This window comes from Malaclemys terrapin, chromosome 4 (assembly GCF_027887155.1).
Source record: "Malaclemys terrapin pileata isolate rMalTer1 chromosome 4, rMalTer1.hap1, whole genome shotgun sequence".
Classification (NCBI taxonomy): Eukaryota; Metazoa; Chordata; order Testudines; family Emydidae; genus Malaclemys; species Malaclemys terrapin.
In genome coordinates, this window is record NC_071508.1 from 81,271,078 (window position 1) to 81,297,200 (window position 26,123).

Genomic DNA, 26,123 nt, shown 5'->3' on the forward strand with positions numbered 1-26,123 from the left:
AGTGTAGCCAGACTCCATTTTCTCCAGAGGCAGAGCTGCTATTACGTATTATGTATGACTTCGGTACCTGCTAATAATGGAGCTGAGACATTTGAGGCTCCAGGATCCTAGTACCAACAGGCCTGGTTTGTTATTTCAGTGCTATGAATTTCAACAGCTTAAGTGGCCTGTGATCTGAGATCTAGCCTATCGCAATTGATCACCCTCTATAACTGTTCTAATTTTAACCCTCCTTTTCATTCCTTTTCTTCCTAGTTCTCTTTGTATTGACCCCATCTGTTAGTCACATGATTTTAACCCCCACAAGTCCTGTATGTCAGACCTCTGGCAGTGGCCTTTGATGCTTATGAGTTCTTATGTTGGTCTCTAATATCCTGTGAAGGGGAACACTTACCGCCAGTGCAGCTTGGTGGTTGGGTAGGGGTGTGGCAGGTTGAGTGCTTCCCAGGCATTCCCCTTTTCCACTGCTGCTCCACCCTGTGATGGTCTGGCCTCTCAGAGATTCAGCCCTCCAGCCGGGGTCAGTCTTTCAAGTCTACCCCTTTCAGAATATATATAAAGAGCCCAGTAACAGGGAGGCTTTCAGGATCAAGTGAGGGATTCAGGCCTTCCCCCTTGAGTCAGGGTCTCATAGGAGGGTCTGGACTATCTTCAGGATCTTCCTCCAGCTAGGTTCCTCACCAAAGGATAGACTCCTGCAGTTGTCCCTCTTTAGGGGTTGTAGGGACCTCCCCCCCCCCCCAGCTTCCAATCCAAGGCCCAAGGGTGGGCAGCTAAGTGCTGCACCCTGAGGTGCTATACAACTGCTTCCCTGGATCACTTCATACCTCCCCTCTCTTCCCACAGAGTAAAGATAAAATTTCAGACCTTCAGAATCTCCCATCCCCTCTTTGCAGGCTTGGTCAGGCCACCATAGTCAGGCTTCAGGCAGCAAGAGCACCTTTGGTGCTGCTTCCCAAGACCACAGAATGTGGCTCAGCTCCCTTCCACTATCTGCTTGCAAGTGAGCTACTCTACTTCCCTTTCTAAGCTCCTCCTCCAGCCTGGGCAAACTTTGCAAGTGCAGTGGGGTGGGACCACCTGGGCCCCAAGCCGCTCCATAACCCCTTCCTCTCCAGTGTGGGGCTTATATACCCTATCATGTGGCCCAAAGTTTTGAAGCAGCTGCTCCAAATCCCAAGATCAAAGTAGAAGGGTGCGTGACCGTTTTATTTCCATGTTTGTTATATGTTTCAGATTTTCATGTGCAATGGACACCGATCTCAACTCCCAGGACAGGAAGGACCTGGACAAGTTCATCAAATTTTTTGCTCTGAAGGTAATTTGTGTTTCTTGTTATTGGGACATTGGTAGGAACCCTCTCCTCTGAATTCACCTTCATTTATACTGAAGTTAAACCACAACTCCCCATGGGTAGAGTTATAGGCTTGTATATCTGTTAATAACCAAACTGAGACGAACTGAAGATAAATGTAGATAGAAGATTTCTGTTTTAAACATTTATTTGCCAGAAAAGGGCTGTTTTTCAGCAAAATTGTCATGCTGTAAAGCCAAATTGTGGGACCAGAATGCCCTTGTTAGCTCTGTGCCACTTTCCCCTGTGAAATTGACAAGGTGTGACTTCATCAAGCAGCCTGGCCAAGTTTAAGTCTTCATTCACTTAAGTAGTATTTCCTGCTGAGTCCTGATCTTCTCTTTCTGTCCATCTAGGTTCTTATATAGTACTCAAAATTATAATAGCAAAATACTTCTTGTCACACGTTCACAGGTAACTAAAAATTGAAACCCCTAACTCTAAGTAGTTCCCTGTCCTGTTTAGGTAGGTAGATACTGCAGTGATGGATGTGCTATAAATGCATCAAACAATAGACCCAGGTTACCTCTTTATGTATCTCCAGCTCCAGGGTGAAGTTCCATAGTTTTTTGGTAGAATTGATTCAAATGCTACGACCACTGATTATGAAATGGCTTCAGTGATTCCTTATTATTGTTACAGGGACATGGTCAACTTAAAAGCATGCTTCTGTCCAAAACATGTTTACCTGCTGCTGTTATAAGTAACACCTTAGGTGACTATAGTGGAAGGAGATTAGCAAACCCCACTGATCCTAAATTCTAATCTCCGCTTAATCCTTTTCCAAAAGTGAGACCATTTAACTGGTGTCCATCTGCCCTGAATTGGCACGCAATGCAGGCTGAGAGTCCTAGAGTGCTCTAGAAATCAGTGAGCATTTTTGGCTTTCTCTTTCAGACTGTACAAGTGATTGTCCAGGCCCGACTTGGAGAGAAAATCTGTACTCGATCATCATCCTCCCCAACAGGCTCTGACTGGGTAAAGTCATGTTACTTATAGCAATCCCATATCTCTCTCATCTACTTTATCATGCTGATAATATGGGGAACGCTTTCAAGTAGGATATAAAAACAATACTGTACAATGTGTTGATTTTATATCTCGGCATGTACAGTGCCACCCTGGCCTCTTCCCAGGCTGAGGAGAGGTTTGTGATTCTCACCAGTCACTTCTGCCACATGACCAAGACTTGTATCTAAGTTCTGAAGGAGGGTCTTTACCTCTTCATTCTGAGGTTTGAAGCCCTGATAAGAGGTGAGGTATATAAGGGCAATGGGGGGCTTCTGGATTCTCCATGGGTGCATACAAGAACTAAGTGAGGACAGAGGGGTGTGTTTTGCCTTAGTACCCAATGTACAAGAATCTAATTAGAGCCAAAACAAATGTTTATTAGTAAATATGAAAAATGTAAGCCAATCTGGGATTTGCCTGTGTTGGACTGTGATTCACTTACTCAGCAGCTGGGTCTTACAAATCCTTATGAAGGCGAAACACTCAGCAAGTGGTGATCAGTTACTTTGCCCCCAACACTCCCCACCGTGAAGCCACAGAATCCTTTCTAAGGCTTTATCAATGCTTGTATTTCATATACCTCTCTTCTCTTTCCCAACTGCCTAACCAAGCTCCTAACCTTCTAAATCAATGCAATTAACTTCACTACTAGTATGGCTTGACACTTACAAACTCCACTGATGTCATTAATATCCATGAATGTTTCCTGATATTGTATGCTAATTCCCACCCTGGAGGATTGCCCAGTGTATCTGTATCACTCTGACTATTTTGACTGTCTTGTCTGAAGGTCAACAAATGTTCTGGGTGTCTCCTCATTAAGGCCTGCACATTTAAATGCAGTGGTGATATGACTCTGCTTAGCTATACCACAGTGTCTAGGGTAGCATCAGTCAGAGGGGCATCAATTGGTATATTGTGGATCTCATGCTGGGGAACTGGAAAAATTATCTTGTCCCCTATGTGGGCAACTCTTTTTGGAACTAAGCAAAACATTGGCCAGTCATAACATGTTTGTGTCCCATATTGGAAGTGTCCGACCCCATGTGGCTACACAATATTTACCTTCTCCAGCCTTTGCAACCTTCGCTTGATCTTGTCCCCATTGCCTCTGTACTGTACAATTCCAGGTTTCTTCATCCAAGGTGAACCCACATGCCAGCAATGCAGTATATCACGACATAACCAAGTGCCATGCCTCTTGGAACAACATGAGGTATCTGGGAATTTCCAGTCTCCCCCACACAACCTTACCACTATCTGAGGACGTGACATATTCCTTTAAGATGTAACCTCTCATGTTTGGTTCCAACGTACCTATGGACCGGACACTATACACTCTCAATGCCTCGCTTAGTCCTGTGGCCACTGGTACTGCTAGTACCATAGGAAGGATCCATGATTCATCAAGCTTGCATCTTTTCTCAGCATAATAGATTCTTGAGTAGCACCTAACCCCGCACCAATATACTCGTTTTACTTTTGTCCATTGTTCCAGCATCTTATTTTTATGAACTAGCATCTTCCGGTCCCATTGAATTTCCTTTAGTGCTCCCTGTAGCTCCTGTATTAGGAAGCTGCCATACTATGAACCTTTGATACATTAAGATGGTTTATAATTTTTCCATTTCATTGATTACTACTTCCACTTCCCTAAACACCTATCCTATTGTTCTAGCACCCTGAACATACTTTAAATCCTCCCCAGATCTCATTCTGTTGTTTTTCACTTTAAAAGGTTTTGAATTGAACTCTCATTTTCTTCCCACAATACTGTGATATCTATATGATTCCATGCTGATGTTCCCAACTCCTATTACTGTTTCTATATCTCTCTTCCCCTGCCTCTTCCCCGTCTCATGCCACCAAATTTCCTCCAGTTCCACCCCATCCATTGACTGTCTGAAATTTTGCAGTGCTTTTGCTATCATTCACATATAGAAGTGCGTATATTTTGCATGACAGAGCTCCTGTGGTAAAGTAAAATTGATTTAAATTCAATACTACAGGTATCATTTGGAACTATACGTTACTATACGTAGTCTGATAGTCACAATTTATCACTAATCCATTGTCAGGTTCTGCTTCTGTTTCTGTGGATGGTTCATCATCTTGCTTAAATTCTGGAGTAGGGGGCATTGTTACTCCAGTATGTTCAGGAGTGGTAGTGGTATTTTGACCATCCTTAATCCCATCCAGAGAGAAGATCTGGCATATTAGATAGACTCCTGGGCAGTAGTTCGATGAGCTGTTAAAGTAACTCTAATATTTCCTGTATGTGTTAATTCATGGCATGCAGTTTTTAGATTAGCCATTACCATCCCATTTAAACACACTGTCCCCACCTAGATCATGTCCAAGTCCCTGCTCCTGAGAGTTGTTTGTGCTCCAGGATCCTCCACGCTGGCTGTTCTGCAGTCTGTATCAGAACACTAGGCTTTCCTGCATGATTACCCAGGAACCATAAGGCTAGGGCAGTGGTTCCCAAACTGGGGTTCGTGAACCCCTGGGGGTTCACGAAATGTTACAGGGGGTTCTCGGGAAGCATGGAGCCAACAGCCTGGAGCCTTGGAGACTTCCAAGAGCTAAGCAGATCAAAACAAGCATATCTATCACACTGAGGAGATTTAAACTTCAAGACTCCTTTTACGAAATAGAAAGGAAGGTGGATATTTTTTGCTGTTTTTAAAATTAAATAAGCTGCTAGTGTTGTTTTTAAATTATTATGAAGAACAAGTTTAAGCTTTGTTGTAATGTGCATTGTTTGCCTGGACTGCTCAAGACCTGAATGCTTGTGCAGGAGGAACTCTTTGAGTTGGCTTCTTAAATACCTTCATGCTGTTTCACATCTGATACTCCTTGATGAAACATGGGAGCCAGAGGTGCCAGTATGGGGGGGGTGACGACGATCATGTGCCGCCCCCACATCGGTGTACCCCCCCATGGGTCCCTCCCCTTTTTTCCTTGCGCCCCCCCTTTTTCTGGCAGTGCCCCCAGGGTGCACGGCGGCTTTGCACCCACACCCCTTTTTTCTACTGGCGCCTCTGATAGGAGTCTTGTCTTTATAACAGGCTTAATCACAAGCTACAAAAGTGAGATCTTGGAAGAGTGTTGCCGTTTTCATAATGTAATAAAAACACTGTAATGATAAATAATAATTAATAAATAGTGTGTAATAAGTATGTCATAAAAACAAATTTTATATTTCCAAGATCACTGCTTTCATAATTTATGCTGAGGTAAGGGAGAAAATCCCTGGAAATATTCATTTTTAGGAGGGGGTTCACAAGACTTGACATTTTAGTGAAAGGGGTTTGCGGGTTGTTTAAGTTTGGGAACCACTGGACTAGGGTGACATTCTCCCCCTCATGCACTGTCACCATCTTGTTCTGCTGTATCACAAATTCAGTGGACCCCAATGCAATGCACATTATGCCTCTCATGGTGACCAACACCTGAGAGACAACAAATATTCTCACTTCTCTCTTTTTACATCAGTAGATTCACTTCTGTCCTTTCCCCTGTATGGTTTCAGCTGCATAGCATGCAACCAACCGTCAGTTCACCACCCCTTTCTAATCTTTTACCTGAACTAGATATACTGATGCCCTATCCTTGTCCGTTACATGGTAGCCATCCTCCCAACTGGCTTTTGGAAAGGGCTTTTTATCTGAGACATGTTGCAGAAGTACCTGATCTCCCACTTCATACTCCTTGCCAGAAGTTTGGCCATAAAAATAACTTTTCATTTTTCACTGGGCTTCCCCTAAATGAAGCAGCTCACATTTTATTTTTATATTTCAGTTTTTAATACATTTTTCACAGGTGAGATTTTTTTTTTGGCCTGGTCTCTAACTGCTCTATTTTAGCAACATTCTGTTTTACTGTTGCTTTTATTTCTTTATTCTTTTCTGAGTCTCAGCCAACTTAGATATCTGTACCTCTGCTGCTACAGTTAAACTGTCCTGACAGACTGTTAGCTGCTGTGTTCATTTTGTTCTTAGCGTGTACAAAGTATTTCCCCCCCACACACTTTTAAAAAAAATCAATATTCTCTTTAACACTTAAACGTTTAACACTTGCATTACCCCCAAATATCTAGTCCCTTCGTAGCTCTGCAGTATTCTTGGAGTTGTGCAAAACTCCTTTTAACTTCACCTTACTTTTCCTTAAATCACTCAACTTCAGTTTTTCATTGTGAAGTAGGATATTTCCCAAGGCCTCACTAGCGACTAAATCCTGGGATGTAAACTTTTTACCTTTTTGCCCAGAGTGAAATGTTTTCAGCCAATGTATTCTGCATCTTTAAGTTTCTGTCTCTGCCTTTTGTACTCATATTTTAGTTGACCACATTTTGTAGCTGTGACTGCAGTTTCCTAAGAATCATGGGCCACAAAAGTGTGAGCTACCAAGACATCTAAGGGTTTAGTAAGCCAACAAGTGGCTTCTTGTCCTGTTGCTCCAGTCATGGTAATACACTATTGTGTTCCATATCCCACCTGAATTCTAGATGTTAGAGACAGATTCTCCACTATCAAGCAAAGCATGTTTATGGATGCCTCCTATAACTGATGATACATTGGGGCATTCCTGCTCATCCAAGGTAAAGTGGGTAAGGATCCTGGATGAGTGAGAGGAGGCTCAGTATCCCTATTGGGGGATGGATGAAGCAGTTCCAGCCAGCAGACCACATGTCCTGTTCCCTAGGACATCTCTTGAAGCCTCCACATATCTTCCTCCAGTTCCTCATTGCACCTCTCTTCCTCGTAACAGGGGATCCATGGGTGCTTATAACCACCTCCTTTCCCTCTGCCACACACACCACCATACCCAGGGTTTTCTGTTCTACCCTCGGAATTGGGTTCCTGGCCATTTTCAATCCTGTATGCTTTAGCCTCATCCACTGGGTCTTTATTTTTACCCCCCAGGATGTGGTGAAAAGCACATTTAGTTCAACCCCTCTCAAACACCATTTTAACTGCCTCTCTAACCTCTGGAAGTGGCCCATCTATAACAAGTTGTGGGTAGTCTCAATCATCACAAAATAGATTATTCATGACCAGAGAACAAGCAAAAAAAGTCGCTCTTCGTGTTTGTCAGGGGGCTCATTAGGGTTTCTACTTAACTGCAACAACAGTGGTGATTGCTGCATCAGAACAGAATAAAACTCAGATAAGCTCTGCATACAGGAACTGCCACTATATCCGGCCTCTATAGCCCTGTGGAATACGCAGCTAAACCCCAGAGCCAACTCCCTTTTGTAAAATTCTCTCTCATCCCCTATAGTCAGATCACAAAATTCAACCTGCTCTCTAGTTTTCAGAAGCCACTTCAACACTTCCTCTATGCCCGTGCTTCTGGAGCAAGGGCCTATTTCTTTCAGTATGGCTGATATCTCCTCTGGTGAAAGGTTTTTAACCTTCATCTCTGAACGGGTACCACCCTGATTGTTTTGGACTGTGGACGTGATTATAGGCTCCACTTATAGGCACCATAAGGGCAGCTTTAGAGTCCAGACTGCTCAAGGAAGGAAAAAGTGGATTATAAGGAGGTGGAGCCTCCTTAGACAATACAACGCTGTGCACATTAATGCTTCCTCCTTCCAAAAGTTTCATTGTCTGATTAAAAGCACCTGTTAGTTCTGTATTCTCCAGTTGCACTGCTTCTAGCTGTGGTTGCAGAACACCATTCTGCTCCTTAAGAGACTCACATTCCTGAGCATTCTCAAAGTTCGTAGCTCAATGACCTCATCTATCCGTTCTTGTGTTTCCCCCTCTGCATTTCTTTAACTTGAGTTTTATATTTTCTGAATTCCAGTTTCAGTGCTTCATTTTGTTTCACAAAAGCTCTGGCAGTCACTATCTCACCCTGAACTGTGCCTTTTACCCTTTTCTCAGCAACCTTTTTGTTGCGGAAAAGAGTGCTTTCAAGCACATTAGCCCCCACTTCAAGCAGATTCTGACTTGCGAGGATGTCCATCTCCTTAAGGGGACCCCCACCATGTCTTGTCTACATATCTCTCCAGCGACTCCACTGTCCCTTAAAAACCCCTTAAACCCCTCAATATCCTTAGGTTGCAGTCCCTGGGATATTGGCTGTTAGCCCAATCTACAAACTGACTAGCTTGCCAGAACGTCGGAATGAGATTCACTTACTCAGCAGATGGGTATAACATATCTTTATTAAGGCAAAACACTCAGCACATGGTGGTCAGTTACTTACAAGTGGGAAGCTCATCAGGACAATCTCATCACAGTCGCCTCCAGCACCGGACAGTACAGGTTCAACCTTCCTGTATTACACAAACTTATGTATAACTTTTTGTTACCTTTTCTTATGCATACATATTAGTCTTTCATTTCCATGTTAACTCTCCTCCGCTGTCAGTACAGGTTTAGTGTTAGTTCAAATGAGTCTTTTCTAGCTTTTTAGTTACTTTCTTTTTGTTTTCTCACAGACATGATTACTCTGCAATTTCTTACACATGCACAGTTCTACTTATGCTTACGGTGTTAAATGTTATCAGACTAGACTCTTAATATTCACAGAAGGCTTCTGTCAGGCTTCAATATGTATTCACCCCCAATAGTCTGGTCTGTAACTGTTGCAGTGGTCACCTCTTTAATCTGTTGTGTAGCAGGTTGCTCTAACTTGAGTCTGTCTGCAGTGTGCCACTGGACAGATTTTCCAAAGGAATCTGACAAATTAAATAAGCTCTTTCATTTTGCAGTTCAACTTGGCAATCAAAGATATACCAGAGGTAACTCATGAAGCAAAGAAAGCCCTGGCAGGACAGCTACCTGCTGTTGGACGGTCAATGTGTGTGGAGATCTCTCTCAAAACCTCTGAGGTAACAACCCAGCCGAGATACATCACCATTTGTTGACTTGCCCCTTAAATTATCTGCCTAAGCTCTTATTCTCTTGCCCAAGGCCATGTAAAAATCTCTCTAGTCCTGCAGTGTGCTAGTATGCCACTGAAGATTAACATATTTTACAATGAAAGGGAAATCTCACTGCAAATTGGTGAGGCCAAACACTTAGGAGTGGGAGAGCTGCAAAATCAGCTTATTAGCTCACCTTGGGAGCTAACCCATTCTCATGTAAGCATGTCCTGAGTACAGCCTCCAGCCTACTTTTTATGGGGTCCCTTGTCCCACAGTGAGATATCTTTGGGTCCTGCCCTTGTTAGCACATGCATATAATGAGGAAATAATGACCATCTGTTTACAAAGAATCAAGAGTCAGGAAAAATACATTTCCTTAGAACAATGGTTCTAAACCTATTTACTATTGTGGGCCACATCTAATACTACCTGTATGGCCCTGAGGATGTCACATGGGCCGCAGCTCTGCGTTGATTGGGCTTCAGGTTGAGAACCACTGCCTTAGAGCTACATTGCTGTAACTGATTTTTAATGAGATGTGAAAGAGCTTGTTTGTTTTAAATGAGCTATGTTCCTGATCCTTTCTCTGATGTAGGGAGATTCCATGGAGCTGGAAATCTGGTGTCTAGAAATGAATGAAAAGTAAGTGTATGTTCCTCGGTTTTGTTTTGATTTTGTTTTTTTAATCAAATGAGCAAGTTTTTCCTGGCTGGCTGAATGATTGAGCACACAGGGGACCTGACCTGCAACTGAAAAAGCTATGGGGAAGAGCTCAACAGCATTCCAAGACGTTGCCAAGGGCAGATCAGAAGGTGTTCCAGACCGGTTCATATGAGAGGCATTTAACCAGCAATTGGAGCTGACAAGCTCTGCTGCAGTGTCCTGTGCTGTCTGGCATGCACCCTGACGTACATCACAGTGGTCAGCAACCTGGTGGGACTAGAGAGACCATGGAGAAGGAGAAAAAAGACAAAATATTCTCTTCTCAAGTGCAGCGAGATTTGTAATAAGTTCTTCAGGATCCCAGTATTATGTACCCGACACTGATTCTCAAGATCTCTGTGTAAAGGAATTTGGAGGCAAAATTGGCAGTTCTGCTTTTGTACTTCCCATCAGTTAAGTTAAAGGGAAACACTGTCATCTGCTTTTTCAGAGTACATACTTTTTCTCCATAATACAAAAAGCAAAAGCTGTCTCATAGAACTGGAAGGGACTCTGAAAGGTCATCAAGTCCAGCCCCTTGCCTTCACTAGCAGGACCAAGTACTGATTTTGCCCCAGATCCCTAAGTGGCCCCTCTCAAGGATTGAGCTCACAACCCTGGGTTTAGCAGGCCAATGGTCAAACCACTGAGCTATCCCTCCCCCAAAACTGACTTCCTGAAAGTCACATAGGAAGTTCAGGGCAGAGTGGGAATAGAACCCACATATCCTAAATCCCAGTCCAGGGCACTAACCACAAGACCATCCCTAACAGAAGGATGTTTCTCCCAGCCTCTCCAAAACTGAGAAGTAACAAAGGAATGTAAGATTTGCCTGATCATATTAGATCATTGGTCTTTCAAGTCAGACAAACCACTCCTGATGCTTCAGAGGCAAGCCCCTCCCCCATGCACAATGCATCTCTCCTGCTGTTTACTGTATGTCAGAGAAGAGGATTAGAAATTGAATTCTTTCTTGGTCCCCTGTGGCAATCAGTGTGTGCACTCAAGCATGAGATTCAATTACCCAGGAACTACAAATGTTAATCATGCTAAAGTTACCCCTCTCTAGTACAAGGTCCTATGCCTTCTGCAGCAGTGAGTTCTACAGAATCACTATTTACTGTTTGTCCTGGACTGGAATAGGAGTCTTGGCCTGCTAGCCCAGATACAGATTACCATCCTGATGCTTTATTTCAGGTCTGACTGTTACTCTAAAGCAAATATTAGATTACTGGCCCAACCCCCTTTTGGTGTAAACTTGTATTGCTTAGCTGGAAACACTGGACTAACTGCTTCTATGTGCTCTCTAGGTGTGACAAAGAAATCAAAGTTTCCTACACTGTGTACAATAGGCTGTCTCTGCTGCTGAAGTCCTTGCTTGCTATAACCAGGGTGACTCCAGCCTACAGACTTTCAAGGAAACAGGGCCATGAATACGTAATACTGTACAGGTAATGTAGACTGATATTCTGTGTCTGAACTGAAACAGTAGGAGACTTTTAGGCCCACAAAATATAGCTACTCAGTTGGAATTTGGCCAGAAAACCAAAGCCAACATCTGAAACCCATGCAAAAATTGCCAAAAGATAGATAATGATCCCTAATGACCAGGACTTCGGTGTTATATCTGATTTGTAGGACAGCACCTCCATCTGCAGCTCGCCGACCTGCCCCGGGATGCTGGAGAACAGATTTAAAATGGTTTGGAAAAATGTGTGTAATTGTATATGTGACTTATGCACACAATAATTGTACAAGTATCAGAGGGGTAGCCGTGTTAGTCTGAATCTGTAAAAAGCAACAGAGAGTCCTGTGGCACCTTTAAGACTGACAGAAGTATTGGGAGCATAAGCTTTCGTGGGTAAGAACCTCACTTCACTGACTTGCATCTGAAGAAGTGAGGTTCTTACCCACGAAAGCTTATGCTCCCAATACTTCTGTTAGTCTTAAAGGTGCCACAGGACCCTCTGTTGCTTTTTACAATAATTGTACATGCAGTTGAACAGTTAGTTGCATAACTGGTCATTTTGGCAAAAACAATTACCAAAGTCGTATATAGAATCACAATAAATGCATGCGCAAATTGGACACTCAAGGACGTTCCTACAGAACACAGTTTAAAAAGCTAGTTCTGGAAGAGGTCACTTCTTAAATCCTCAGTGCCACTTCCTAGGATTTTCCTGTAGATCTCCCACCCAAATACTAATCAGGCTCAGCCCTACTTAGCTTGTGAGATCTGATGGGCTCACAGCTTGAGGTAGGATGGTTAATCCCATTCTTTTTGACCTCAGGAAGTGGTTGTATAGAGCATTGGGGTGGTGAGTTGAAGCTACTACAAAGTCACAGGCTTGTTATCATGATTGGCACAGAAATTGTGAGGTTTAATAAAATTCCCATCTTTTCTCCGTTCTTGCCCACGTTGCTTGTTTCTTTAATGTGCAGGTAAGAGTGTAACAGGGTTCACTCACCGCTGAGGGTGCCTTCTTGTGGCTGGGTCTGGGAATAAACGCTAGTCTGGTCTAGTGCCCCCTTCTGCCACTTGCTCACCCTGTGGTCCTTTTCACTCTCCAGCACTCAGGGTGCTCGCTCTTCATCACCTCTGGCCAAGTCACTATATAGTTTTTCCCTTCTGGTGTATCAGCATCTCACTGGACCAACTGTCCAGATGCCACCTTCAGCAGTACTGTGCCACTTCCCAGTGGCTGGTAAGGGAACTTGGGCCTGCCTTCTACTCTAGGTTTCAGCCCAAGGACCCTATAATCAGGGTACCCAATGTCTATGCCAGGGATAGGCAACCTATGGCACGCGTGACAAAGGCGGCACGCGAGCTGATTTTCAGTGGCACTCACACTGCCCAGGTCTTGGCCACCGGTCCAAGGGGCTCTCCATTTTAATTTAATTTTAAATAAAGCTTCTTAAACACTTAAACCTTATTTACTTTACATACAACAATAGTTTAGTTATATATTATAGAAAGAGACCTTCTAAAAACATTAAAATGTATTACTGGCACGCGAAACCTTAAATTAGAGTGAATAAATGAAGACACAGCACACCACTTCTGAAAGATTGCCGACCCCTGGACACAGTCTCAACCCTGATTGCTCTTTTCCTGGGCTTCTTCCTACTCTGCCTTCCACAGGCTTTCTTGCCTACAACTCCTATAGGTAAATCCCTTCCATCAGGGCCAGCATGGGATTCTGGGGCTTTTTCTCCCCCATAGGTTTCCTCCTACCCACTTCTCTGTGCCCAGAGAGGAACTGAAGACTCTCTCCCTGCAATCCCCTTCTTTGTCATTGTTTTTTTGGCACAGCAGCCTCATCCTACAAGGCTATGGCTGCCATTTTCTCCATTCATTTTATGAAGAAACTTTCTTTCCATAGACTATTTCCCAGAATCCCATAGAACATGATGAACAGTTTCTTTGGTTTTGTGCATATTATACAGCCCACCTTTATGTCTTTTTAATCCGGTTAACTTATTATTTAATGCACAATGACCTGCTAACACTCTAAAAATTACTACTTCACGTTATGATAAATGTGGCATATAGTATTATCTGCAATTTTTTGAGTATATGTCATAAAACCTTTGTCCCTTTGTTTCCTTGACCCATAGTTTTTTGCCATTCCTTTGCAAGCTTCTTCACGATCACACTTTTAAATTCTCCTCTACTTAAAGGGTATCTTAATATCCACCTCTACATGGTATCTTTGTCAGCCATCTCATATCCCTTTGTCAGCCATCTCATTTCCAGGTATTCTGATGTGCTTCAGAATCCATGGTATTGTTACACAGACACCTGCTTGCATTTGTTTCCATAGTTAGAAATGACAAGTGAAATAATGTTCCTACTTTCCAAAGTCCCTGTTCTGATTGTCATAATGCCTGACATGGAATCAGATAAAATTGCAGCTGTAGCTGGTCACGCATCTCCTACCCAGCTCAGTGCCAACATTATGCCCATTAGTTCAGCTGTCAGAATGGTCCCATAATTTGATGGCATTTTAGATTTGTGGATTCCAAGACTGGGAACACCGAAGGCTGTTTCCACTTTACCCATGCTGTCATCTTTTGATCTGTCTGCATAGACTTGGCAAAGCTGGCCTCATTTTTTATAAATACATTCAGAAATTTGATAAGTCAATGTGTGGAGTCTTTTCTTCTCTGCGTTTGTTTTTTTTACATACAATTCCAAATCCACAAATGGGGAATAACTGCAGCTGTAATTTGATTTCCCATGATTAAAATTTTTAGTTCTCTCCATTTTTCTTTTTTACATATCTCCTTTACCCATTTTTACCCTCCTAGTGTGAGGAAATCTGTGGCAATCCATATAACTTTGTCTACTTAGCTCCCAGCAATCCTCGTATTTCTATTTTCATGATTCCCTTTTACCTTTGCTCAAAAGGTTAGATCTAATAGTTTCATCCTTAGATTTATAGGTCCTTCTTCAGTGGCTAGTTGTGGCACACACACTGAGGTAATCATTGCATCACATGCCAATCGCAGAGCTTGGGCCGGGAGCAGTTCCAGGTGTCTAAAAGTTGTTTTTGAGGCTGAACCAAAAGCTTGGCATCCGTTGTCTAAAACTGGTCTTATCAATGCTCCACTATACATTATCATCGATACCTTCTTATCTGCACCCCATTTGTTTCCAGCTACGCTTTTAAGTAAGTTCATCCTACTTGTACATTTCCGTATGATATCTATGTGACCTTTCCAAGTTAACTTTTTATCAAACACTATTCCTAGGAACAAACTTTTGATCTGAATTTTTTCACCATAAAGAAATAAGTCCTAGTCTTCCTTAATTTTCCTCCGGGTTAAAAACATTTCCTTAGTTTTTGCATGTGAGAATTTAAATCTCCAATAATTTCTGCACTTGGAAATTCTCTGGAGTGCCTCATTTTTCTTTTCCACGGCTACTTCAAGTCTTTTATGCTTAGTTCATGTAGCACGGTCGTCTGTAAAAAGGAAAATACTCACCCCCATCTGCACACTTTCCAGGAGGTCGCTTATCATAATGGAAAACAAAGAAGGGCTAATAATATTCCTTGTAGAGTTCCATTTGTAAGCTTGTAGGTTTTGGTTAAAGCTGTTCCCTCTTTGACTTGTGTAGTTCTGTCCCTTAAAAAGTCCTTTATCCACCAATATGTCCTCTTTTGTTAATTCCAATTTTGGTTATTTTTATATCAGAGGCCTTCCCTTCATAGCATATCATATGCTTTTTCAATGTCCAGGAAGACTTATCATAGAGTTCTTAGTCCTTATGCTTTTTTGTACCTCCAGTTCTAGTCTCAATATATGATCAACTGTACATCTTCCTTTGCTGAAACCATTTTGTATCTGTTATAATATCATTTTCTCCAAGTATTCCACAAGCCTTAAATTTATCATTTTCCCCACACATGGTATGAGGGCAGTAGGCCCATAAGCATCAGGTTTTGTATGAACCCTGCCTGGTTTTTTAACTGGTATTACCAATGTTTGTTTCCATGCTATTGGCCCCAGTCCTTTGTCCCATATATTATTATTATAACCACAATAAACTCTTTAAACTCCCTTCTGACCAGTGCTGGCGCATTTCATTATGTATATTATCTTTACCTGGAGCTGTATTTTTCCTTTTTCTAATGGCTGCAATAAGCTCCTGCGTTTTTTAAATTTTTGTTTAACACATCATTAGTATATTCTCTCCAGCCATTTAATTGGTCACCATTTTTCTCAATAAATCTTTCTTCTCCCAAAACTCATTGCTTTGATTCATATCACTACTGACCTTTTGGAAGTCTTTTGCGAAAATGTCTGCCTTTCCTAAATTGGAGACCTCAATTTCATTGTTTACAACAAGATCAGGTATATGTTTACTTTTACTTCCAATTCCATGCATTCATTTTGCTTGTATATTTTTGGAAGCTTAGAATCTTTGTACCATTTCCTATAGAAATGTTTCCAATTTTTGATAATTCTTTGTACTACTACCTTACATCTTTTATAATTCATTAAGTCTTTACTGTTCATTGTGTGTTTTGCTTGCTTGTCTGCCTTATTTCTTTCCTTGATTACTAATTTGCAATCTTCATTACACCAGGGAACCAGATTTCTGAGTTGTAGGCAATTTCATGTTTTGTAGATGGCCAGATCAGTTGCTGCTGTCATTCCTTTTATTATATTATAGAATTCTCCCAAGTTGTCACTTACACAGTTAGTACATAATTATTCATCACTTTTATATCTTAAAAAGGCCCCAATGAGCTTTTTGAAAATTCCAGCTAGGAACTTTGTGTTTTTCTACATTTCCTTGGCAATAAGCATAGGAAAGTGATCACTTCCCATTCTGTTATCTTTATGAATTTCCCAGCTGCATTTAATATGATTATTTGCTGTGGTTCCCAAATCCAAAACTGAAAAGGATCCATCCATTAAATTAAGTAGGTGTTCCTATATACAATATTACCAGGTTATGCATATCAAATTCTTCTAAGCATTTACTATTTAGATCAATTTTCTTATTTCCGCATAGCTCAATATGACTATCAGAGTCTCTGCAAATTATGAATGTTATTTGACATTGACTATTTTTTCTAATTCTAAAATAGTTTATTTGGATTACAGTAGAACCTCAGAGTTATGGATACCTTGGGAATGGAGTTTGTCCATAACTGAAATCAGCAGCTGAGCTGCGCAGACCCCAGCAATGCTTCTGCTCTGTTTTCTCCCCAGGGGTAGGTGTAGGGTGGGGACAGGTAGCCCAGGTGTGCCTACCTTAAATTGCAATACAGGCACAGTACAGTACTTGATTTTTTTAAAAAAAGCCCTCTGCTGCTACATAATTGGTTACTTCCAGTTTCACATGGTGTCTGGTTGACTGGTCAGTCTGTAACTCTGGTGTTCATATCTTTGAGGTTCTACTGTGTAAACACTATAAATCTGTATTTAACTGTTTCTGTTCTGCATGGGAGTCTCAACAGCATTATATTCAAACCTTAGTTTCTGCATATCCATTTTGATGTAATTAAGTCCCTCTTTTATAAATATACAGACCCCTCCTCCTCTGATAGCCTCTTGATCGCTCCAGAGTATATCATATCCTGGTAAATTGAACACAAGTTTACTTTCAGAGGGGTAGCCGTGTTAGTCTGAATCTGTAAAAAGCAACAGAGGGTCCTGTGGCACCTTTGAGACTAACAGAAGTACTGGGAGCATAAGCTTTCGTGGGTAAGAACCTCACTTCTTGCATCTGAAGAAGTGAGGTTCTTACCCACGAAAGCTTATGCTCCCAGTACTTCTGTTAGTCTCAAAGATGCCACAGGACCCTCTGTTGCTTTTTACAAGTTTACTTATTACCCATATTTCTTGCACACGTGTTACATCAGGCTTTTTTCCCATTTCAAAGCTGGCTTTTTTAAATTCTTGTCCATGGAATATTAAATTATGTGCATTCCAACTAAGGATCATTAAAACCAGGTGGTTTAGATTGTATTATTGCCTTCATTTAAAATCACATGAATGCAGTCAATCAAGAGGTTGTTTATCTTTAGATATTTTTCTACTGCTTTTGCTATGACTTTAATCTTTTCAGCTTTTTCCCCCCCCGTCAGCAAGATGCAGTAAATTACTTCTGTAATGAATGTTATAAACATCCCTTTACCTACAAGCAATACATAATCTCCCATTCCTCTCTCATTCTCCTCCCTGAGTAGAGGTGTGTTCTGCTGCAACTGTATATCTTTTCTCTCACTTGAGTATTTTTCCATTTTCTCCATTTGGGTATCTTTTCATGGCCTCAGCATATGACACTTCTTTTTTGAATTATTTTATTTTTTTTTAATTTCTCTAACTTGTTCTGCTACTGAACATCTGTTATGTTCTGCACTGTGCTTTCCCCTGCAGTTGTTGCATTTAGGTTCTGTTCCTTTGACACAGTTGTCATTTGAGTGATTTCCTTCACATTTACTGTACCTCATTGTTCCCTTAGAAATGGCTGTCAAAGGTTCGACTATGTGGCAATTATAGCACCTCATGGCAGAAGATGGGGGAGGGAATATATGGCTTAACCCAGAAATATTGATACCCCACCTTTAAGTGTTATGCCTCTTGATCCCTCTGTAGATGGCCAGTTTTCTCCCTCTCTCCTAAGTAGCTGTTTAACAAACAATAGTTTATCTTCGCCTGTACACTTTTTGATATCCTCGGAGAATCCTAACCTTATTCCCTACATAACCCCTCTTGCTTATGTCAGGAATTTAGGCAATTGACAAGTAACTTTCATTTTCCCTAAGCTTACAGATTCCAGAAGTTTTCAGCTTGCTCCTGATGTGTACAGTCTATCAGTAGATCTCCCCCCTGCATTCTTTTAGCTCTTTGTAGGTCACCACCACTCCTCTTTATCCATTCCATTTTCAGGGGGTTCACATTTCTTATCTTCACATCTTCTCACTGATTTGACAGTTATGAAATGTTGACTTTTATCCTGCGTTTGCTTTTCATTTCTGTGCATTCCCTCTTCAAATCCTGATATATCAAGACTTCTTTTCCCCCTGTTTTGAGACCATTCTTTGTCCCCTGCTGCTTCTCCTTCGTAGTCCAAGGACATTTTATCTTTTTCTCCCCCTGCTTCCATTGTCAGTTTCAATGTTCAGCCTCCTTTCAGCCAAGGACAAGCCACAGCCCTCCACCACCCAGACTGCTCCTGCGGCTCAGTCTCACAGTCTTCTGCCAGAACCCAGCACTCAGCCCAGTTCCAACCTCTGGGCAGGCTGGCCAGCCCACCTAGTCCTCTTCTGCCCTCAATTTCCTGACTTTTTACAAGCCCAGCCTGCTCCTGCACAGCTGGGCTTCATCTTCAATTAGTGCATATCAGTCAAGCCTGACTCTCCCCCAGGTGCAGCCAGTAAGGTTAATTGGTCCCTTTTGAGCCGCCTTAACCTCTTCAGGGTTTGTGTGGTGTGAATACCCCCATCACATCAAGTTAGTGTCCTGTATGTAGCAAGATAAGCACCAATACTAGGACTCAGAATAGGCAACTCCCCTTGCCTGGAATCCCAAGTCATTTCTGAGTCTCACTCTTGCATGAATCTGTAGACCTGTCACTGAGCCAGGTGGTAGGATTTAAAAAAAAAAAGAAATCCCTGTTTTTAATAGGACATGGGTTCTGATGTGTCTAAATATCTGTTCTTTCCTTTCTGATCAGATCCTATCCCAGCTTACAACGGATGTTGCTGCTGTCTTTTCCTTTTCCTTCCTCAGACAATACTGTATGTGTTCCTCTGATGGGATGGAATTAGCCATTTGGCTGGCAGACTCTTTGGGAATAGGCTTTCTAGCCAGTCCTAGCACAGTTTGCCAAGTGCAATGTACCATCTTCTAAAGAGGAAAGATGGCTCTGATCGTTCCACTCCTTATGCTCCTTATTGAAACCATAAATGTATTTAGTTTTATGCCTCCGGATAGATTGTGTCTGATGTACCCCCTCTCTTCTTTCCCTATATATCTCTATATAGGATATACTTTGGGGAAGTGCAGCTGAGCGGCTTGGGAGAAGGTATGGTTGTGCAATGGATATAAACTAGCTGATGGCTCTCTTCCAAATTGTCAGATGTTGTAATAGTATCCTAGTGTTATAAAGAGACCAGGCTTGCAGTTCACAAGTAATTTCTGTTCTGCTTTATCTGTAAGGAATGTTACAAAATGACAGTTATGTCCTAGTAACACTAACCTTAGCCTGAGAATCCCTACTAGCCCGTGGATCCCTACTGTGAGTAACGCTAATCCTAGGCTGGAAAGCCCCAGGCTGTAAACCTAGCCTAGAGAGGCCTACCCTTAGTAACCCTAGCCCTAGTCTGGAGAGACGTACTGACTAGACATAACCCTAAGATGGACAGGCCTACCCTTCATAACCTGAACCCTGGCTTGAGGATTCTTACTGGCCACAGGACTCCTCCTAGCCCAGGGATCCCTACCTTTAGTAACCCTAACCCTAGCTCGAGGACCCTACCCTTAGTAACCATAACCCTGGCTGGGGAAGCCATACCAGCCCTAGGCCTACCCATAGGCTGGGCACCCCTAACCTTGGTAACCTCCAACAAAGCCCAGGGAGCCCTGCTGCCCCACTACGCTAGCACAGGGAGGCCTACTCTTAGTAGCCCTAACCTTAGCTTGAGGCTCTCTACTGGCCACAAGACTAATCCTAGCCTGGGGATCCCTACTCTTAGGCTAGGTCTACACTACCCGCCTGAATCGGCGGGTAGAAATCGACCTCTCGGGGATCGATTTATCGCGTCCCGTCGGGACGCGACAATCGATCCCCGAATCGGCGCTCTTACTCCACCAGCGGAGGTGGGAGTAAGCGCCGCCGACAGAAAGCCGCAGAAGTCGATTTTGCCGCCGTCCTCACAGTGGGGTAAGTCGGCTGCGATACGTCGAATTCAGCTACGCTATTCACGTAGCTGAATTTGCGTATCTTAAATCGACTCCCCCCTGTAGTATAGATGTACCCTTAGTAACTCTAATGCTAGTCCAGGGAGCCCTCCTGGTGCCAGACCTAAACCTAGCCTGGAGAGGGCTACCCTTGGTAACCCTAACCCCAACCCTGGGAGCGCTACCTAACCCTAACTGTAGCCCAAGGAGTCCCATTAACTAAAGGTCTAAACTTAGACCAGGGATCCCTCCCCTCGCCTGGGAAGCTCTACTGACCCCAGGCCTAAACCTGGCCCAGCGAGGCCTACCCTTAGTAATCCTAACCCTCACCCAGGGACTTCTATCCTTGGTAACTCTAACCCTAGTCAGAGGAGACCTACTGACTCTTGGCACAACCCTGACCTGGAGAGGCCTCCCCTTAGTAACCCAAACTCTAGCCTGAAGATCCCTACTGGCCACAGGACTAATCCTACCCCAGGAATCCCTACCCTTAGTAACCCAGACCCCAGTCTGGGGAGCTCTACTGATGCCAGGCATAACCCTGGCCCATAGATCCTTGCCCTTAGTAACTCTGACTATAGGATGGAAAGCCCTACTGTTCCCAGGCCTAAATGTAGGCCAGAGAAGTCTACCCTTAATAACCCTTACCCTGGTCGGTGGAGCCCTACTGGTCCCAAACCTATTGATAGCCTGGGGATCCTATCTTTGGTAATCTAACCCTAGGGCAGAGAGCCCTACTGACCCCAGGTGTCACCCTAGCCTGGGGAAGCCTACCCTTAAAAACCCTAACCCTAGCTCAAGAAGGCACACTAAACCCAGGCGTAACTGTAGTCCAGAGATGCCTACCCTTAGTAACCCTAACCCTAGCCTGGAGACCACTGCCTTCAGCAATCCTAACTCTAGCTCAGGAAGCCCTGCTGACCGCAGGCATAACTCTAGTAACCTTATCCCTAGCTTGAGGATCCCTGTTGGCCACAGGCCTAATTCTAGCTGAGGGAACTCTACCCTTAGTAATCCTAACCCTGGTCAGAGGAGCTCTACAAGCTCCAAGCCTAGTGATAGCCCAGGGTAGGTTTGCCAACTTTCTAGTCATACAAAACTGAACACCCAAGCCCTGCCCCTTCCTTGAGGCCCCCCCCTTACCCAAGGCCACGCCCCCTGTTCACTACATTCCCCCTCCCTTGGTGGCTCGCTCTCCCCCCCCACCCTTGCTCACTTTCACTGGGCTGGGGCAGAGGGTTGAGGGCTCTTACTGGGGGTGTGGGCTCCGGGGTGGGGCCAGAAATGAGGGGGGCAGGGAGTTGGGGCGCAGGGTTACCTCGGGTTGCTCCCGGTCAGCGGCGCGGCAGAGGGGCTAAGGCAGGCTGCCTGCCTGTCCTGGCACCCAGTGGCACTGGAACACTTTTAGTAGTGGGGGTGCTGAGGTGAGGGGTTGGCGGGGGTGGAGGGCCAGGAGCAGGGCATAGGCACGGGAAGCAGCACCTGCAGCCCTACTTCCCGTGCCTATGCTGGCACTGTGCTGTGCACGCCCCAGAAGCAGCAAACAACCAGCAGGTCCGGCCCCTAGGTGGGGGTGCTAGGAGGCTCCACGCGCTGCTCTTGCCTGCAGAGTGTGGAGCCAGGGCAGGGGGCAGCACGCGGAGCCGCGTGGGCCTCCCCAGGAGCCAAACCTGCTGGCCATTTCTGGAGCGCAGCACGGCGCCAGCCAGGACAGGTAGGAACTAATCTGCCTTAGCTCCGCAGCACCGCCGACCAGACTTTTAACAGTCCAGTCGGTGGTGCTGACCAGAGCCGCCTGGGTCCCTTTTCGACTCGGTGTTCTGGTCAGAAACCGGACCCCTGGTCACCCTAGCCCAGGGCCCACTACCTTAGTAACACCAGCCTAGAGTGCCTTACTGGCCCCAGGCATAACACTATCCCCAACATGCCTACCCTGAGTAATCCTAATCCTAGCCCAGGGAGCCCAACTGACCCCAGGCATAATCCTACTCTGTGGATCCTAACCCTAGGCCAGAGAGCCCCACTGAACCCAGGCCTAAACCTAGTCTGGAGAGGCCAACCCTAATAAATAAATAATAAATTAATGGAGATATCCCATCTCCTAGAACTGGAAGGGACCTTGAAAAATCATCGAGTCCAGCCCCCTGCCTTCTCTAGCAGGACCAAGTACTGATTTTGCCCCAGATCCCTAAGTGGCCCCCTCAAGGATTGAACTCACAACCCTGGGTTTAGCAGGCCAATGCTCAAACCACTGAGCTATCCCTCCCCCCAAACCCTTAAAAACCCTAACTCCTGCCTGGGAAGCTGGGCCCTTAGCAACCCTGGCCATGGATCCCTAATGACCACAGGCCTAACCATAGCCTGGGGACCCCTACCCTTGGTAACACTTCCCCTAGCATGAGAAGCCCTCTACTGACTCAAGACATAACCCTTGTCCAGAGAGGCCTACCCTTAGAACTTTGACAACGTTCACGATGATGGTCACTTCTACTCTAGCAGTCCAGGACTGAAATAGTAGAACTGAGGTGCAGATGTACGGTTTAGGACTGGAATAGCAGTAGGTGATGCCCCTCTTTCCTGAATGGCATCAGCAAAGCTATGTGAGGGGCCAGGACTGGAATTTCAGGCAGTGCAGCTGCCGAGGGTGACAGTAAGACAGATACCACAAGACAACGTATTGCTGCTGTTTTCCCTTCCTGTTTTTGTTCAGAGCTCAAAATGGAGGGATTAATGAAACAGAGTTTAGGAAGATATAATCCAGATTGGGTGTATGGAATAGAAATAATCAACCTTTATGACCATCACAAGAAGCTAGTGAAACTGATAACCACTCTTCTATCCCTTTAGGTTTCCAGACTGTCCGTGTTGGAACAGTGGGTACCCCATTGGGCACCATCACTCTGTCTTGTGCCTACAGAATCAATCTGGCCTTCATTTCAACCAGGTGAGGAAACATGGTCAGCCCAAAAAGCATCTTCTAAGAAACCATTAAGCCTCTCGTTCCCTGAGCCCTTAAATCTCTTCCTCACAGTTCCTCATTCCAGCTTAGGTATTCTCACATTAAACATCCTCCTGGATCCTCAAATCTTGCAGAGGGGGAGTATTTGGGTAGCCCTGAGCCAGACTCCAGAACACCATGTCACTGGTTCATGCTTGGAGTTGCAGGGTTGAATTGTGGCGATGCTCTGGTCCCCATTAATAGATACAAGGGACTCTTTGGGAATGAGTGGGGACACAATAGAGAGGGGAAGCCAGTCTTATCAATAACACCATTTGCTTGTTGCGTTACAGGCAGTTTGAGAGGACCCCACCTATCATGGGGATTATCATTGATCACTTTGTGGACCGTCCCTACCCCAGCTCCTCGCCCATGCACCCCTGCAATTACAGGTGAGGAAACAGAGATGTGGTCACGGGCTATAAATGAAGGCATTCTTATGCCCAAGTACAGAGCCTTCTCTAGCACCTGCTGACTGGGCGTAAAGGAGGACTGCAGGATCAGTGTCACTCTTATTAGAAATGGAGCATGTGAGGAAAGGCAGCATTTCCCCCTCCGGTTTAGAGGTTTGAGTGCAGCTAGCCTCAGAGGATTCTCAATGGTCCTAACTCCTTGCTGTAGCATTCTAGATCATTTAGCCGTCAGGGTGCAATCTCCTTTGTGTCAGTGATGGAGTTATCTGATTACATATTGTACGGAATGGAAAGTGTATCCATTATCATGCAAGACACTTGGTACAGAACCTGGTGTCACGGAAGCGTGCATTTATAGGAATTCTCATAGGTGCATATCAGTGTGGAAAAGCCCACAGGGTTGAGATTTTCCCTCAGCAGTAGGGTACATATGTAAGTAAGAATGGAGGAAATAAGTGCATGAAGTTTGCCTTCTCTAAAATTCCTGTGATGATGATCTAATCAAGAGCAGTGGCACAATATTTAGTATTGGTCCCAGGGGTTCTGCCAACACCAAAGCTGGTTCTTTTGGTCAGTATATCGAAACCTTTTCTCTTTGAAAAAGAAACCAGATGGAGGAGGAAGCACCTCTTCCTTTGGAAAGTTCTAAGCCCGAAGGACTTAAACTCCTGACAGTGTTCTCTTCAGCCCTGCCAAAGAAAGAATCAGAGCCCCTTCGTAATTCGTCTTTCAACTCCACCCAAATACTCTGTCCTTCTGCAGCATCTGAGTCTCACTCAATAGACTAGATGATCACAATGGTCCCTCTGGCCTTGGAATCTATGAATACTTTTCATTATTTCTTTTTGTCTTATGGAATATTCCTATCGTGAAATTTCTCTCCTCTTGCTGCTCTAGAACGACTGGTGAGGACAATGGGGCAGCATACCCATCGGTGGAAGACTCCCAGGAAGTGTGCACTACCTCTTTCTCCACCTCCCCTCCATCCCAGGTAGGAGAAAATGAGCTCCTTCAGTCCCAAAGGCAAGTTGAACAATTAATTCCCTTTAATGCAGCTCAGCATATGTCCTCTGAAGTAGCAGGTTTACAATCTAACAGCAGTATGCTGTGTGTTCAGTTTCTGTAATTAAAATTTGTTTACTTATACATATGAATTGCCCAGACTTTGCTCCCCTCTTTGTAAAACCCAGGTGGATGCTAATTCCAGCAAGACTCCAGGGGACAGAAGGGACTGATTTATGAGGAAAGATTCAAAAACTAAATCATGTAGCTGGGCTAAGCAATCTTTGAAGAGGGAAACAGCAGTCTACAGATATGTCTAGGGGATAAACACTATAAAGAAACGAATGAATTCAGATAAGGCCAAGCAGTATAACTAGGTGTAATAGCCTTGAATTGAGAGGAAAACTCTCAGGAGTATCAGGAGAACACTTACCTTACTTTGCAGTCTCCTAGCCCGTGGAACTACTCTAGGAAAGGGGTGGAAGCCCTATCACTTGGAGCATCTAAAACTAGACTGGACAAACACTAACAAGTACCTGATGGGGAACAGTTCTGCATTGATCCTTGGGGTGAATTATATGGGACCTAGTAGGTCTTTTCTAGAGCTGGTTGAAATTTTCCACTCATTTCGTCATTTTTAAACTGTTCATGAAAAAATGTCTATTAAACATTTTTTTGCAAAATTTTCTGAGACCCTTTTAAAAATTAATCCATTTTTGTTTATTTAAATCTGCATTTTCTTACTGCAAATGCAGTTTTCAATAAATGGAAGCATTTGCATAATTTTTTTCATTTAAAATATCTCTGGAAACAATGCAAAAAACAGAAAATGGGTCCATTTCGAACCCCACAAAATGGAAACAACTTCAAAATTTCTAGCAGTCTTCTTCCCCCTTTTCAACCAGTTTCACTTCCCCCCCCCTTCCTGTTTGTAATTTCTGTAGCTCTCTAACTAAAGCTTGGTCAGATTATCTGTTCTCCTGTAGCTTTAGAAGATCAAGAACATTCAGTCTAATTGTCTGCAAAATTAAGTGGCTCTGGTGAACTTTAAGATCTCTAGTTCATTTTTTATGTGTCTGTGTTACTATGGACCAAAGTGAAATGCAGTTTGAGAATGTTTTTCTCATTTGAATGAGTTTGCTTTGGGGTCACTTATTGCCTCAAGGTGATCAATCTGATAAACTATTAGTAAATTGATTTATTACTAGATTTATCAAATTAAATACATCTCAGCAGGCCTCTCTTGTCCCTCACTGATATTTTGATGACCGGTTCACCCAACAATGTTGAATCAGCCAGGGAGTGCTCATGGTAAGTCTGAGAGAGTAAAGCTGT

General features: G+C 43.7%; 1 protein-coding gene across 6 annotated transcripts in view; it reads left to right on the forward strand.

Annotated features, from left to right (window-relative positions):
• The window catches only part of ATG13 (autophagy related 13), a 49,893-nt gene that overhangs the window by 8,688 nt on the left and 15,082 nt on the right, over window positions 1–26,123 (forward strand). For 4 of the 6 annotated variants that reach the window (XM_054024683.1, XM_054024682.1, XM_054024685.1 and 1 more), the window contains 9 exons: window positions 1,237–1,318; window positions 2,252–2,332; window positions 9,096–9,215; window positions 9,847–9,893; window positions 11,264–11,404; window positions 19,460–19,500; window positions 23,223–23,319; window positions 23,667–23,765; window positions 24,684–24,777. In XM_054024683.1, coding sequence (XP_053880658.1) covers window positions 1,250–1,318; window positions 2,252–2,332; window positions 9,096–9,215; window positions 9,847–9,893; window positions 11,264–11,404; window positions 19,460–19,500; window positions 23,223–23,319; window positions 23,667–23,765; window positions 24,684–24,777 — 789 coding nt within the window. In that variant the 5' untranslated portion in view covers window positions 1,237–1,249. The remainder of the gene's footprint in view (window positions 1–1,236; window positions 1,319–2,251; window positions 2,333–9,095; window positions 9,216–9,846; window positions 9,894–11,263; window positions 11,405–19,459; window positions 19,501–23,222; window positions 23,320–23,666; window positions 23,766–24,683; window positions 24,778–26,123) is intronic. The other 2 variants (XM_054024684.1, XM_054024686.1) reach the window with 2 other exon arrangements.